Source organism: Herpailurus yagouaroundi, unplaced genomic scaffold (genome assembly GCF_014898765.1).
Source record: "Herpailurus yagouaroundi ecotype Mexico unplaced genomic scaffold, PumYag 159, whole genome shotgun sequence".
Taxonomy (NCBI): Eukaryota; Metazoa; Chordata; class Mammalia; order Carnivora; family Felidae; genus Herpailurus; species Herpailurus yagouaroundi.
In genome coordinates this window covers 10716238-10732310 of record NW_024412400.1, presented here as the reverse complement: position 1 = coordinate 10732310, position 16073 = coordinate 10716238, and the positions used below count along the sequence as shown (strand labels likewise).

The 16073-nt window shown below is 47.6% G+C and overlaps 1 protein-coding gene across 1 annotated transcript in view; it reads left to right on the top strand.

The window, feature by feature from the left end:
- CMTM7 (CKLF like MARVEL transmembrane domain containing 7) overlaps positions 1 to 16073 on the top strand; it is a 51833-nt gene that overhangs the window by 2335 nt on the left and 33425 nt on the right. Inside the window, exon 2 of the mRNA XM_040481107.1 lies at positions 4 to 186. Within this exon, the coding sequence (XP_040337041.1) occupies positions 4 to 186 (183 nt within the window). The remainder of the gene's footprint in view (positions 1 to 3; positions 187 to 16073) is intronic.

Below are 16073 nucleotides of genomic sequence, written 5' to 3'. Positions count from 1 at the left end.
CAGGGGAGGCTGCCGGCGGGTAGGGGCGGCGCGGGGTCGCAGGGAGCCGGGCTCGTCCGCACCACGTGCAGCAGCGGTGGCGGGGCCGGGGCCGGCGCCGGGCAGCCCGGCGCGAGGCCCTCGGAGGGGCCGCTGGACCCCGTCTACCCCCGCACTTATGGGGCCCTGCTGAAAGTGGCGCAGATGGTAAGAGAGGCCCGGGGCGCGGGGCCGGGGGCTCCTGGAGAGGCCGGGCGGGAAGGGGACCCGGGAGGTGGCGCGCCGGGCGGCGGGAGCCGGGCGGGGCCCGCCGGAGCATCGCGCCGCGGGCGGGGCGGGGGACTGCGCCGCCACCGGCAAGTTCGGGGAGGGCTTCGGGAAGTTGCTTGCGCTGCGCGGGCCCTGGAACTCAGCCCCGGCGCCACCGTTGCTCCCGCGGACCCGTATCTCCAAAGGTCCCGAGTTTTTCCACCCACCCCTCTGCGGGCCCCGACCCGCTTTCCGACAGAAACCCCAGGCAAAAGTTGCTTTTCGTCTTCCTTCCTCTTCTCTGGGCCGCGCCGCTTCGCACCCGAGCCGGGGGTGGAAGAGTGGCCCAGGCGGCGCGCTGAGGCGGCGCGACCCGACCTTCTCCCCCTGGAGGCCTCCTCTTCCTCCCACCGCAGGGCACAGGGCTCCACTGCTCAGGGCGCAGTTTCACAGAGAGGTGGAGGTCCGAAGTTCTCAGTTCCATGGTAGGCAAGAGGAATTGGGACCCTCCGGGCAACTGTTCTGGACCCCTGACCTCTCAAGTTCAAGGGAGCCTCCATGGCTAGGGGGTCTGCCGGAAGGCGGAGGATCAATGGGGAACGTCCTTTCTGTGGAGCCTGCGCACTAGTCTCCCTACTAACTGTAGGAAGTATCCAACCCTGTCTTTCCTGTTTTTTCCCCCTATATATACATACTTATGATAAAGTTTAATGTATCAATTAGGCATAGTAGGAGGTTAATAACAATGACTAGTAGTGAAATAGAACAATTATAGCAATATACTGTAATAAAAAAGTATGTGAATGTGGTCTCTCTCGAAATGCCTTACTGTCCTGTAATCACCCTTTTTGTGATGATGTGACATGATTGAAATGCCTGCCCGATGAGATCAAGCTAGATGAATGATGTAGGCATCGTGACATCGCATTAGGCTGCTGTTGATCTTCTGATTAATCAGCAGAGCAGAGGGCCATCTGCTTCAGGACTATGGTTGGCTGTGGGTAACCTAACTCACAGAAAGCAAAACTGTGGGGGTGGGGCGGGGGTATTACTGTAACTCACTGGGGGAGCCAGAGTCACCTGTGGAGATAGGTAGGCAGGCTGGAGGTTCTGAGGTCTGAGTATGACCAGTGCAGTGACAGGAACCTTCCACCAAAGTTGATATTGTCTGGTCTGTTCTCTTGTTCCCCACTCTTTTCTTTTTTCCCATTTCTTCTTTAAACAAAATTTCATCTTAAACACCTTTCCCATTTGTTTAATATGTTTTGAAACTAGGTTGGGCTGTTTGTGACTCCACTCGTAATGTTTGCAGCAAGAGTTGGGGGGGGGGAGGGTAGTTTTGAACAGGGATGTGGACGAAGGGATGTGGGAATAGGAACAAGGTTATGCATCCTGAAGCTGGCGTCTGCTAAGGTGGGGCTGGACACAGAGTGAGAGCTGCCCTTGAATCCATACCACTGGTATTCTGGTGTGTGTACAGAGGGCTGTCATTTCCTGCTCGGGCCAGATCTGAAGGGAGGGGGACTAAGTTCCCTTTTCTCTAAGAAAGGTGCCTAGATGGACCCCAAATTAGGAAGTATTAGCTACTACTAATAACAACAACAAATTGTTCTGAGCAGTGTTGATTTTGAGCAAGACATGTTTTGGCTCACGTTAAGACCTCTAATCAGCTAAATAGAGGGGACCAGCCTACCTCTTGATTCTTAAAAGGTGGGTAGGGTGAGACAGACCCTAATGCGGCACTGGAAGAGATACCATGAATCAATAATGAGTTCAGTGGACAAAAATTGGGATCAAACCCTTCATCTGGTCCACGAGTTTGATGGACAAAGGTAATGGGATTAAGAAGGCTCCATGTTGGTCCATGAGTTTGGGGCATAATGTCTGTGGAGAAGAGAAAGTTCTGTTTCATTGTAAGCTCCTCAACAAGGCTCTTGCCTGTGGCCCTTATGCCAGGTGGCAGGTGACAGTCATCGGGCCTGTTGTTCCACAGAAGAGAACAAAGACTTGGAGAGATGCTTCTCTGCCTCTTTTAAAACCTTCTTCGCTGGATTCTTATGCTTTCTTCCTCCCCTGGAGATCCCCGGTGATTGCAGGCTGGTTTGAACAGACCCCTTGAAAGTAAACTTGCCCTTGCAGAGTGGTCCTGTTACAATAGAGAGACTATTTAGGGTTGTCTAGCTGGGCCTCTTGTCTCACTCTTCCCCATTCTCCTCCTCTTTCTCTCTTCTGGGGTGCCTGTGTAGACATCTGATGTTCTCTTGTCTTCTTTGCTGGAACACGCGTGCAGAGTCAAGAGTTAACAACACCGGGGGAAGGGCAGATGGCAGCTGAGGTGGTGCCACATTTGGACACTGTATCCATGGGTCTCTGATTTTGACTCTTGGTGTCTCACTTGCATCCTGAGTAGGCTGACCTTTATGTCCTACACTTCCCGTAAAGTGTTTTCCTCATGGTCTGCTCAACAGACCTGTCCACATACTACTTTAAGAAACCATTGAAAAGGCTGTTGTCTTTGAGAACAACTTGCTTTCCTTGCCTTGAATCTTGCTTCGAATCTCCACCACTACCAGAACCTGAGGAGAGAAAATAGGAGAAAAGCGAGTTCTCAGTGAATGTTGGTACCTGACACGTCGCTTGCGTGACTCTTTATAATCCCGTGGCCGCGATAGTTGACTTTCTTTGGTCTTCCTCTTTAGACTAGAGACCGTCACAGTTTTCGGCCCTAGAGAACTGTCTTTCTTTGTTGTTGTTAATAGCTATATTTTTTGGGTCCTACTACTTAATAATGCACTAGGGATTCTACACTATATACCATGTATGTGTCATTAACTGTTTTTAAGAATCCAGCGAAGTACCATGTTTTGACAAAGAGGAAACTGACTGAAAGGTTAAACTAGTAAAGGTCACACAGCTGTCAGCGGCAGAGGTGGGGCCAACCCAGGCCTGACTAACCTCATGTTCCCAAAGACCCCGCACAGTTATTGCTTGTTAATAGATCTGGGGAAATCGATGCCACAGTGAAATACCACTTCACACCCAGTCTGATGGCAACAAGAAAAAAGACATGCTAATAAGCCACCATACTAATAAGTATGACGTGGAGGATGTGAAGAAATCAGAACCCTCCTACGTTGCCAGTTGGCTGGTGGGAATGTAAAATGGTGCAGACACTTTGGCAAACAGTCTGGCAGCTCCTCGGACTATTAAACACGGAAGTGCCACGTGATCCAACATTTCTGCTCCAGGGTATATACTCAAGAGAAGTAAAGACACACGTCCACCCACAAACTTGTACGGAGAGGTTCATAGCAGCATTCTTGATAATAGCCAGAAAGTGAAAACAACCCAAATGTCCGTAAGCTGATGAAGGGATGAAAAAAACCGTGGTCTATTCATAGGATGGAATACTAGCAGGAAAAGGAACGAACAACATGGATGACCCTTGAAAACATGCTAAGTGGACGAAGCCAGACACAAAAGACCGCATATTATATGATTCCGCTTAACATGGGATGTCCAGAACAGGCAAATTGATAGAGACGGAAAATAGATTAGTGGTTTAGAGCTGGGGAGTTTGGGAGCTTTGGGAAGCGGCTGCTGAGAGGTAGGTGGTTTCTTTTTGGGTTGGTGAGAACGTTCTAAAACGGATTATGGTGATGGTTGCACAGGCCTGTGAGTATACTGAAAACCATTGAATCGTACACCTCAAATGTGTGGATTGAGTCTCAGGAAAGCTGTTAAAAAGAAATAGATCCAGGGAGAGTTTGGAGCGGGGTACTCTGCATGAAGCCACTGGGTGTGGGAGGGCCACGGCTATAGGAAATCCCCCTGGTGTCTCCCCGTATCCACTACTACAGGAAGGAGCGTCCACCTGCCGACCTCACAGAATCTGAGCTGAAGAGCCTTGTGGGGGGGCGGGCAGGGGCCCTACGCTGAAGGGGTCCAGGTGCTCCTGTATGTGACCTCGCCAACGTTCCTCATCAGTTCATTTGTTCCGCATATATTTAAGAGTTCATATTCATTTCTGCAGAAGCAGGAGGCTGTGACAAAGCCCTTGCCCTCAAGAAAGTCTGTGGTTTCATTGAGGTGACAGACAAGTCCCAGAACTGACTGGTTGGGAGGTAAAAGCTCTGATGGTTGCCTACAGTTAGGAAGGAAGGGGGGAGGCTTGAAGATGAAGGTTACATTTGAGTTGAATCTGGAGAGAGGAGTATGGGTTTGTGAGGTCAGGAGCACCCTATTCCCTCTCTACTGCCTTTATTCAGCATGTTTAAGTTGGAGACAAGGGATATGTTGGGGGTGGTGGAACGGAAGAAAATACAGCAGGATGTGAGTCAGTCCTTGGGCAGTTATTAACCTCTGTACCCCTGACATCTAGAAAGAGGTGTCATCTCTTTTATTAGAAATCTGCTGTGTTCTCATGTGAGGCGTGCGGAATACAGCAGTTAACTAGACAACTTTCTGCCTGTGCAGGGAATCAAGGACTGTGACATTTGCAGAACCATATGGAAGGAGGATCAGAATGTGGTTTCACAAGCAGCAAAGATGGAAACTTAAATGTCTTCCAGAAGTTCCAGTTATTTACTCAGCAAATATTTGAGCACCTATCGTATGCTAGAATACTGTGGAAAGAAGAGCAAATAAATAAGGCAGATCAGCCCCTGTCCGCCTCCTAATACTCAAATAGGAAAATAAACATTAATAAAATGATTATAAATCTATAACCATAAACTGGGACAAAAGCTCTGAAAAAGAGGCACTCAGTATCAAAGAGAATTAACCAGGAGTCTGACCTGTCTGGGAGATAAGGAGGGGCTTCTCGAAGGAAGGGGTATTTGAAGGATGAGGGAACGGCATTACCAGAAGAAGGAAAAGCACAGACCATGACTCTGAGTCTAGAGAAAGGAGTACTGCTGTGGTTGGAGGGGAGGGAACAAAGGTGGAAGTGGTTTGCGTGAGACGAGAAATATGCAAGGCCTGCCAGATCATCCTACGATCCTTAATCTAAGAATATCAGGGAGGCATCACGTCGCGATCGCTGTTGAAGTGGGTTTCAAACCAGGGCTGTACTGCCCCCTAGAGGTTATTTTGGAACTTGATGGAAACTCCTTTTTGGTTGTCAAGGATTAGGATCATTTTATGTGTACATTTTACTCATTTCAGGATAGTCATGAGGGCATTGCGAATATTTAGTATCCTAAAGAGATGTTTTATCTGAAATAAGATTAAAGGAGCCTACTACGCAGGCTGGGTGGAAGCTGAGTGGGTGTGTGAATCTGGGGAGAGCACACTAAGTTTTCTGGCATGAGAGAGCATTCTAAATACCCTCTAGCAGGCTGGGGCAACTGTGGACTTCATTCTGGAAATTCACAGCCCAGTTACCAAATAGAATTGGACTGCGGGGGAGCTCAGCCTCTGGTATAGCCGTGAATAGACTTATGTGTGGAGAATGACCCAGCATAACCCAGAACGATCCACCCCTCTTTGTTCTGCTTTAGGTCTGTGTAGCAGGGGAGAGCACCAGATTTGGGTCCCAAATGCAGTCTGCACACTCATGTCCTACTTCCTGGAAGCCGGAGGGTTAAAGGCAGCAAGGGACCTCACTGCCAAGATTCTTTCACTCCCAACCCAAACCTGATCCAAGAACAGGAAACTACGATAAAACATAACAAGTTATGGGGTTTATTCCCAATGGCACAAGTAATGCTTGCTCATTAAATTGGGGGAAACACAAAAAAGAAAGTAGTAGACTCTGTTTTCCAAGATTAGCGTTTTAAGAGAAATTTTATGCGGTTTCATAGTAGACGTGTACAATTTGAGGTTGTTCTATTTTTTTTGTTTAGAAAATTAGGATGATCTGTACCTATTTTGTAAAAATTTGTTTTGCATAAATGTGATGAATGCTTTCTCGTGTCACTTAATGATTGCCTGCAATTTGTTGTTGTTGTTGTTTTATGTTTATTTTTGAGAGAGCAAGTGGGGGAGGGGCAGAGAGATGCACACACACACACACACACACACACACACACACAGAATCTGAAGCAGGCTCCAGGCTCTGAGCTGTCAGCACAGAGCCCCACACGGGGCTCGAACTCACGAACCGTGAGGTCATGACCTCAGCTGAAGTTAATGGACTGAGCCATCCAGGTGCCCTGTGCGATTTGGTTTTTAACAGCATTGTTGTAGTCAGTCATAGGTGTGCTATTGTCTGTGTGACCAGCCCCCTCCCCCTTTTTGTGGCTTAAAAAACTCCCGATTCCGTCGATGTAGGAAAAGTCTGTGGTGAACTTCCTTGTAGAGACATCCTGGTGTACAAATCTGTAAATTCTCCCTCAGGATAAATGGCAGTGACCTTTTACAGAGAGGAAATGAAGTGCTTCTTGCCCTTCAGAGCATGGTGACATTAAACAATTATCTGAACATTTTAATATCTAGAAATTATTGGATGTCCCTTTATCATCCAGAAATTTCCAGGAGCCGAATGTGATGGTAATATTTTAAGTTGTGATGGTATTTTTGGTGTCTGATGGTTTGGAAAGGGAACAATGACATCGATGGGCTAGAAGATTCTGTAGTGCTTTTAAATTTTTTTTTATTTATTTTTGAGACAGAGAGAGACAGAGCATGAACGGGGGAGGGGCAGAGAGAGAGGGAGACACAGAATCCGAAGCAGGCTCCAGGCTCCCAGCTGTCAGCACAGAGCCCCACGCGGGGCTTGAACTCACGGACCGCGAGATCATGACCTGAGCCGAAGTCGGACGCTCAGCCGACTGAGCCACCCAGGCGCCCCGATTCTGTAGTGCTTTTAAATGCACTTGTATTTAAGTAATGGGACCAGCATGCGCGTAAATTTGAAGAATGATCTTACCACACCTATTTATTCAGGCTGCAGAGTATGTAGATTTCTTAACTACTGGCAAGAATTCCCCTCCAGAGCCCCCTAAAAACCACCTGCCCCCCGATTGGGAACCGGCGGCCAAAGGAGACGGTGCTGATGAAGGCCACTGGGGAGCATGAGTGGGTGCGTGCGTGCGGTCCCGCGGGAGTCACCCAGGTTTCCGGGCGTCACAGTGGGCATTCCAGACCCTCCACGGCAATCCGGGGCCTCACGTGGGGGACTCCCTGTGTGGGTCGGCGTATTTAGTTACATCGATGTGTCAGGGAAGGGCTTCTCTGCTCCCTTCCTCCCAGCCCCCGCCCCCCATTCTCAGGCTTCCTGCCCAGCGCCACTGGACACCCATCTGTTTCCTCCCCCTGCCATCTGCCTTCCCCGCGCTGGCCCAGGCGTGCTGCCCACGGGAGCCTCCCTCTGACCCGCCGCCTGCCACATGCTCGCCGTCTTTGTCACCAGTTTGGCTCAGCGTCGCCCTCGCCGGCTGCTCACTCTCTGGCGTTCCTCGCTGGGGCCTCGGCAACTCCTGGCATCGGTGGCCTGGCCCAGAGCCAGGTCCTGGCTGCCGGTGCTTCAGCAGCCCCAGGGGCTTCCTGGAGGAAAGGAGGACGGGAAGGAATCTCTCCCCACCACGGCGGCCCACCCCAGCTCCCTGGTGGAAATCAGGAACAGAGGAGCTACTTAGCCTCTGCAGAAAACGGAGTTCAGCTGGCTTGTGTTTTAATCAGCAGTGATGATGAAATGACCCTTCCTTTTCCTGGAGCGGCCACACTCTTTTTTTTTGTTTTATTTCCTTCTTTAGATAGCTAGAAGGATAGGTGGATTGATAGAGGAGGAGAAATTTTCTGTAACGTGGTTTCCACATATTACCCACAGAAAGGATTGCTGTGAAAGAGCGGTATCATCCAAATTTTTAAAGATCGAGAAAACGCAGTTCCTTCAGAAGGGGATGGGAAGGCAGGAAAAAGAGTAATTAATTAAATGCTTTCAGGTACAGAGTAAATTGGAACCTTCTGGAAAGTACGGAGAACTACTATCGTGTGACCTCAATGTGTATTTACTCACTTTTCCTCATAGGTTTTCTTTATTCAGCAGCAATGCTAGTAATTGTTTATGAAGAAGCCTTTTTTTTAAAAGTTTATTTATTTTGGGGGGGGGAAGAACACGAGCGGGGGAGGGGCAGAGAGAGAGTCTCAAACAGACTCCACACTGTCAGTGCAGAGCCTGATGCAGGGCTCAAACTCATGAACCATCAGATCATGACCTGAGCTGAAGCTGGATGCTTAACGGACTGAGCCACCCAGGCTCCCCTGAGGAAGTCTTTTTTTAACTTTTCCTCCCCAATGATAAAAGTGGTACTTTAATAATAATAATAATAATAATAATAATAATAAATAGCATTTATCACTCATTGACTTCCTTAGGTAGCAGCCACGAGGCTAGATGTTCTACATGTGTTACCTCATTTCATCCCCATGATAAGTAGGTCCTGTCATTATCTGCATTCTATAGATGAGGAAACTGAGGCACGGGGAAGTTAGGTACCTTGCCCAAAGTCATAGCCGTAAAGAGTGAAGCTGGGTTTTGGAACTAGGCAGTTTTGAGTCCAGATCTTGAGCTCATCAAAGGACAATTTGGGGTCCTTTCTTTTTCAATGTCAATACACCATGAGTATTTTCCTTCGACATTAAATCTGTTTGAAAGAGATGTGATACCTGCATCCGAGTCCTTTGTTTGGTTGTATCAGAATTTATCCATTTGGCTTCTCGCTGGTGGGCAGGCTGTGGCCGATCTGAAAGGAGGTGCTGTGAGAAGCAACAGCGGGTACTTAGAGACGGTTTCACCCTTTGCCAGAGATGAAATCGGCCAGACAAGGGAAAACCCCTCACTGGGGTATTGGACAGTGTGTGTATAGTATTTTAGAAAGCATATTCACATGTTACCCACAGGGCTGCTGGAAGGCTTAAGAGGAATCCATCGTTTACTACTCTCGTTTGTTAAGTCACAAGTTCCTCCTGGAAGGGTTGGGAACAGAGGGGAACTAAGGTGCGAGTATCTGCTCTACTGTGTCAGGCAATTCTACAGGCAGTTTCCCTTTGCTTTTAACCCTGTTAGTGGCTCTGTATTACTTATCTTCCATTTTTTTTGGTTGAACGGAGGCTGAGAGGTTTTGTAACTTGCCCAACGTTGAAAATACCCATTAAATTCTGGAGCCAGCATTCGAACCCGGGTAAGGCCAAGGACTAGCCTTTCTATGGTGGTGTGCCACCTCTCCATGTGGAGTGAGCAGACCCCCCAGGCTAGCCCACTGTGGCAGACGTGCCATAGGGTGACCCCCTAGTGAGTCACAACCTTGTGTAATTCCTTCCTCTTGAGCGTGGGATGGCCCTGTGACTTGCTGCTAACCAAGACAGTATAGCAAAGGTGATGGATGTTATTCCCATGGTTATGTCATGTCAGATGCCTAGGTGAATGGATGTTGCAGATGTAATTAATGTCCTAAATCAGTTGATTCCAAGTTAATCAAAAGGAGATCATCTCCAGGTAGGCTTAATCATGACTTAATCATGTGAAAGTCCTTAAAGGAGGTACTGGGTCCTTCCCAAAAAGGGAGATTCTCCTGCTGGCCCTGGGAAGTAAACGCTGCTGAGGGAGTTGGGCGAGAGCCTGGCAGAGGGCCACCTGCCCAGCACCTACGGGCTGTGTCTGGAATCTAAGAGCAGCCCTCAGCAGACGGCCAGAAAAACAAAAAACCAAAGACCTCTGTTTCAGCAGGGAATTAAAATCCGCCAACAATCATGTGACCTCGGAAGAGGACCCCAGGCCTCAGATAAAACTCCAGCCTGGCCGACATCATGGCTGCAGCCTTTTGAGACCTAGAGCAGAGGACTCTCGCCTGGGAGCCTAAGTGTTCTTTTAAGCTACTTAGTTTGTGGTCATTTGTTACACAGCGGTACATACTCTTGCACCCACCGAAGCCCATGTATCCGGCATCAGATCTGGCACTCTTGTGGCCGTTCCTTGGCAAGGAAAGATGGGGCGGCAGCAGTGCAGAAGGCAGAAGGTGCGTTGCCATTCTTTTTTTTTTTTTTTTTTTTTAATTTAACGTTTATTTATTTTTGAGACAGAGAGAGATAGAGCATGAACGGGGGAGGGTCAGAGAGAGGGAGACATAGAATCTGAAACAGGATCCAGGCTCCAAGCTGTCAGCACAGAGCCCGACGCGGGGCTCGAACTCACAGACCGCGAGATCATGACCTGAGCCGAAGTCAGTCGCCCAACCGACTGAGCCACCCAGGCGCCCCGCGTTGCCATTCTTATAATAAACCGGGTAATTCGTACATGGGCTGTGGCCCTACATCATTGAATTCCTGTGGAGTAAACCTGTTGAGCTCTTGCTCTGGGCATTGTGCCGCATGCTTGGTATGCAAGAACTCACCCGGCATTACAGCCTTTCTAGGTGTCGGTATTCCCATTTTACAGGTGAGGAAACATGCGGGTCCTTCTCTGCAGCCTCTAGGCTTGTAACAACTGCCTCTATCTCCCAGCCATCCTGTTCCCCTCCAGGGTCCCCTCCCAGAACGATTTTTTAAGATTAATTTATTTATTTTGAGAGAGAGAGAGAGAGCACAAGCAGGTGAGGGGCAGAGAGAAGGAGAGACAGAATCCCGACTAGGCTCCGCGCCATCAGTGCAGGGCCCGTTGTGGGGCTCGAACCCATGAAACGTGAGATCATGACCTGAGCCAAGATCAAGAGCCGGACATTTAATTGACTAAGCCACCCAGGCACCACGCCCCCGCCCGCCGGAGCCATTCTAAAAAATAAAAACGCTGATCCAAACAGAAAGTATGGCTGTGTAATTGCTAAAAATATGTTTATGGGTTTTTTAAAATTTTTTTCATGTTTATTTTTGAGAGAGAGAGAGACAGAGCACGAGTTGGGGGTCGGGGAGCAGAGAGCAAGGGAGACACAGAATCTGAAGCAGGTTCCAGGCTCTGTGCTGACAGGTCAGCACAGATGTGGGGCTTGAACTCACAAACCATGAGATCCTGACCCGAGCCAAAGTCAGACTCTTAACCAACTGAGCCACCCAGGCACCCCAAATTATGTTTACTTTTTAAAAAATAGACAACATGATCAAGATTTTTAAAGTACACTGTATACTCTGTGTGTTAGCCAACTTGACAATAAATTGTATTTAAAAAAAAAGATTTTCAAAGAACAAAAAGTCCTCCAATTTCCACTTTCCCTCCCTGGAGGCTACCAGTGATCCCAGTTTCTCGTGCATCTTTCGGGAATTATTTTGTGCTTCCGTGTGTGTATGCCCCCTCTCACCCCAGATGGGAACATACTTATACACACTGGTCTGTACTTTCACTACTTAACTTTCCATCTTGGATATAATTCCACATCCGTTCAGAAGGTGTTCTCATTCTCCTTAACAGCTGCATTGCCTTACAGAGAGTGGATTTACCATAATTTATTAAACGAGTCCCCCACTGACAGCATTTAGGTTATTTATCATGATTTGTTCTCTCAGGGCTATGGTGGATGCCCTTGTACATAACGTAGTTTTGAATGTGTACAAGAATATCAGAAGGAAAAATCCCTAAAAATAGAATTTCCGGACCAAGTGTTGCCTCATCTTGGGAATTTTTCATCTGTCCTGCAACTCAGATTTGCAGACCACACCTTGTGATCTTCTTCCGCAGGGTTTCAGGGATCTTCCACATCCATTGACTGAGGAAGACTCTACTTAGTGTTCGGTGTTCAGAGTTCCACTTAACTTTAAGATACTAAGAACCAGGGAAGTCTAGGGAACAAAACTTGTGTGACCAGCATTTTTCTTAGAATTTCCCAGTATCCATCATGGTGGGGGGGGGGGGGTGTTGAAATCAGCTTCCCTAGAAGTAGAGCTAGAGATGTTCTTGTGCACATGGTTTTCTCAGTCTGGGAGGCAGGCACAGGCAGAAGGAGCTAGACAAAGGTGGATTTTAGAAGTCTAAGCCTCAGCCTGATCTTGCAGGGACCTCTGGAAAGTGAGGGGCATCACAGATTCCCCTGTTTGGAGGCACTGGAGCTGGGCTTTTGTACCCCTCATTGGCCACAGACCAGGGAAGGGAGTAACCTCCCAGGGACCTCTGAGCCAGACAGCTGTAGCTGTAGAGGGCAAGACCATTGGCACAGGGTTTGCAGGTGGGAGGAGTTAGCAGCAGCGCCCCCTGCAGTACCTGGGCAGTGGTGCATTGACCTGGTTAAAGGTAGCGCTGTTGAGCAGCGCACCAATGGAGTGCCCGCTTGTGTTCCTCAGGAACATTGGAATTGCTTCCGTCTTTCCGATCTCTGGTGAGGCTCGAAGCGGATGCAGTCTGGGGACTTAACAAACCTGACTCCTTCCACCCGCAAAACTGATTTATCAATATTCTTGCCCAGTCCTGTTGGATCTCTGCCAGGCTGCTCAGCCTTTCAGACCACCCAGGACTTTTGATGTTGCTTTTTGCTGTCCACTTAAAGAGTCATGTCATTATTTTTTAACTCCCACTTGAAACAAGGGGAGAAGAAAGCAAATCAGCGTGTACTGCATGGAAAATAAAATCAATAACGGAGCAAAATTATTTCTGTAACCTTTTACAAGGGACTCAGAAGCAATGTCATGGTAGTATGAATAACCTGACCGTATCTGTTTTAACTCCTGGGAAGGACTTAAGAATGTAACCACAGAGAAAGTTTCCTGGAGAAAAGAAATTTGATTTCTGAGGTGAGGCCTTATTGACACAGACGGTTGTGAGTTTCACTTGGAAAAGGTAAAAGAGACACCACTAACCCTTGTATTGACAGTGTGACATTGGTTTTACAAGGGTTTGTCAAGTGTCACTGTCACTGAGCAGTGTGTCCTGTTTACCGACTTCCACTTCAGGCAGAGAATGAAACTCTGCAGCACAATATGCACCCCTTGTGTCTAATAGGGGTCCCCTTGCTGGCTGTAAGCTTACTCTCACCACTTACGGTGACATCAGTCCCGTATTTAGGGATGCGATCGCTGCTTCAACATACACTTGTCTTAGTGTGGTTTAGGGATGAAAAATGGCTTTCCAGTTGTAGTGAATTGAATGATGACCCCCAAAATATATGTCCACATCCTAATCCCAGGAACCTGTGAACGTGGCCTTATTTGAAAAAAGGGTTTTATTGGATGTAGTTAAGGGTCTTGAAATGATGATGTGAATTACCTGGGAGGTCTCTAAATCCAATGACAGGTGTTTTTGAAAGAGACCCACCAAGGAGAAGGTGATGGTGAGTGTTGGTTTGAAACCTTCTTGGTGCTTCCCAGGTGTAATCTGAAACCAGTCCCTCATAGGGGGAAGGCAGGGAGAGACCAACCAGGTGGCACATTTAATAAGCAAAGGGAACTTACATACAAGGCTTGCCTTGGGCGGCAGTAAGATGAATGGATTCTTGCGCATGCCCACCAAATCTTAAAAGTTTCCATAGAGGCCTTAACTGCATTCAGTCACATACACTGTGCAGGTGTTCTCAACATTGCATCACTATCTCAAGACGGTCCTCGGAGTAGCCTCTGGGAGTGCAAAAGGCAAGCAAAACCCAAGTTCCAAGGATGGTACGGGGGAGGCAGTGAGGACCTCTGAGGACCCAGGTCCAGCTCCCAGGTCAGCTGGTGGTCACATCTGTTTGATGACCTTCTCCAGCAGTGATGTGAAGATGTGGCAGAGATTGCAGTGACGTGGCCATGAGCCCAGGAACACCAGGGCAGCCGCCAGAGGCTGGAAGGAGCAAGGAATGGATTCTCCCTCAAGTGACCAGAGAGAGCGCAGTCCTGCCAACACCTTAATTTAAGCCCAGTGGTACTGATTTTGACCTCTGACTTACAGACTTGTAAAAGAAGGAATTTCTGTTATTCTAAGCCACCACCTTTATTGTAGTGTTTTACAACTGCAGGAAACTGATACAACCCATTCAAGACTTTCCATTTTGGTCAGATTCTAGAAATCCTCCACATAGTGGGTCGTAGAGACTGAATATTTTCTCCTTTGAGTAGCAACGGCTCATTTGCAGGAACAGTGTTTCAGAGAAGAGATGGCCATCGTCTGCTGTTCTGGATGACAGTTATATCTCAATCTTCTTTATTTTGGTACATCTTTTTCCTTAATAGCTTATTCAAAAAGAGAAGCAGTCCTTGAATTTCTGCTGAGAAAAGCAGAACCCTAAAGACAGAGCAAACATGAAGAGAACATCAGAGAGTCATTCTCAGATGGCGGAGTAGAGACAAAAGATGAAAAGTACATTCCAAATAAGAGCTGCTTCTGGCTTTCTGTGGGCATTGAATGACATGTCCCCAGTTTCCCCGAACCATTAGATTGCCAAATAAATTTTACAGCATTCTAGTAGAATCTTTAAAGATATTGCAGCCCCCCAAATATGTATTAAGGCAGTTGAATTAGCCCTGCCTAATCTGCTTGTGAAATAGTTGATATTGTTAAAAATGTTTGTAGAAGTGCCCAATGATTTAAGTCTCTAAATTATATATGTGTGTGTGTGTGTGTGTGTGTATACTTTTGTAATTTTTTATTTATAAATAATTCCAGATTTATAGAAACTTTGCAGGAGCAGTACAGAGACCCCTCCCCCCATATACCCTTCCCCCAGGTTCTCAACTGTTAATCTTTTAAAAAATATATTTTTTGGGGCGCCTGGGTGGCGCAGTCGGTTAAGCGTCCGACTTCAGCCAGGTCACGATCTCGCGGTCCGTGAGTTCGAGCCCCGCGTCAGGCTCTGAGCTGTCAGCACAGAGCCCGACACGGGGCTGGAACTCACAAACCATGAGATCATGACCTGAGCTGAAGTCGGTCACTCAACAGACTGAGCCATCCAGGCACCCCAAAGTTTTTGGGTTTTTTTTTTTATGTTTATTTATTTTTGAGAGACAGAGCGTGAGCGGGGGAGGGGCAGAGAGAGAGGGAGACACAGAACCCCAAGCAGACTCCAGGCTCCAAACTCTGTCAGCACAGAGCCCGACGCGGGGCTCAAACCCACGAACCGCAAGATCATGACCTGAGCCGAAGTCGGATGCTTAACGCCTCTTAACTGTTAACCTTTTAATATGTTTGTTTAATCATTTTCCATTTATGTACATATTATTTTTTCTTTGAATCAGTTGAGAGTAAGTTGCAGGCATAATGCTTTTTTGTCCAGCATTCTTCAGTGTGCATTTCCTAAGAAGGACCTTCTCTTACATCACTTCAGTACAGTTACCTAAATCAGGAAATGAACAACACCAGACTATTATCTAACCTACCAGCCTTATTTAGATTTCGCCAGTTGTCCCACTAACGTCCCTTTTCTGGTCTAGGGTCCCATCCTGGATCATGAGTTATATTCATTTGTCCTGTCTCTTTAATCTCCTTCAGTCTGGAACATACGTTCTTGTCTTTCACGACCTTGATATTTCTAGAGTCCAGGACAGAGCAACCCCGTCCTTGGACATTAAAGTTGGTACGGAGGGCAGTATTTTGTGGTTGTAGTTGACACAGAAGAGGGAGACGGAGACACATTTGGACCATGGCACACCTTATCTTGATTTCAGTGCTTTTGCTTTCACAAAAGACTCTTCTGCAAACTTCCTATCTGAAGTTAATAGTAGTTCACGTTGAGCTGGACTGCATGTCCTAGTGAAGGAAGGAAGCAAGGGAGGAAGGAAGGAAGGAAGAAAAAAGAAGAGAAAAGAAAGAAAAGGGAGGGAGAGGGAAGGAAGGAAGGGAGGGAGGGAGGGAAGAAGGGAGGGAGGGAGGGAGGAAGGAAAACATACAGACTTACCTCAAATATCACATCCTTGGGGCAATGGCTAAAATGTATTGAAGACCCATCACCTACCAAGTCCAGTTCTATGAACTTGGCATGAATTGCCTCATTCAGTCTTCCTGACAACCTATC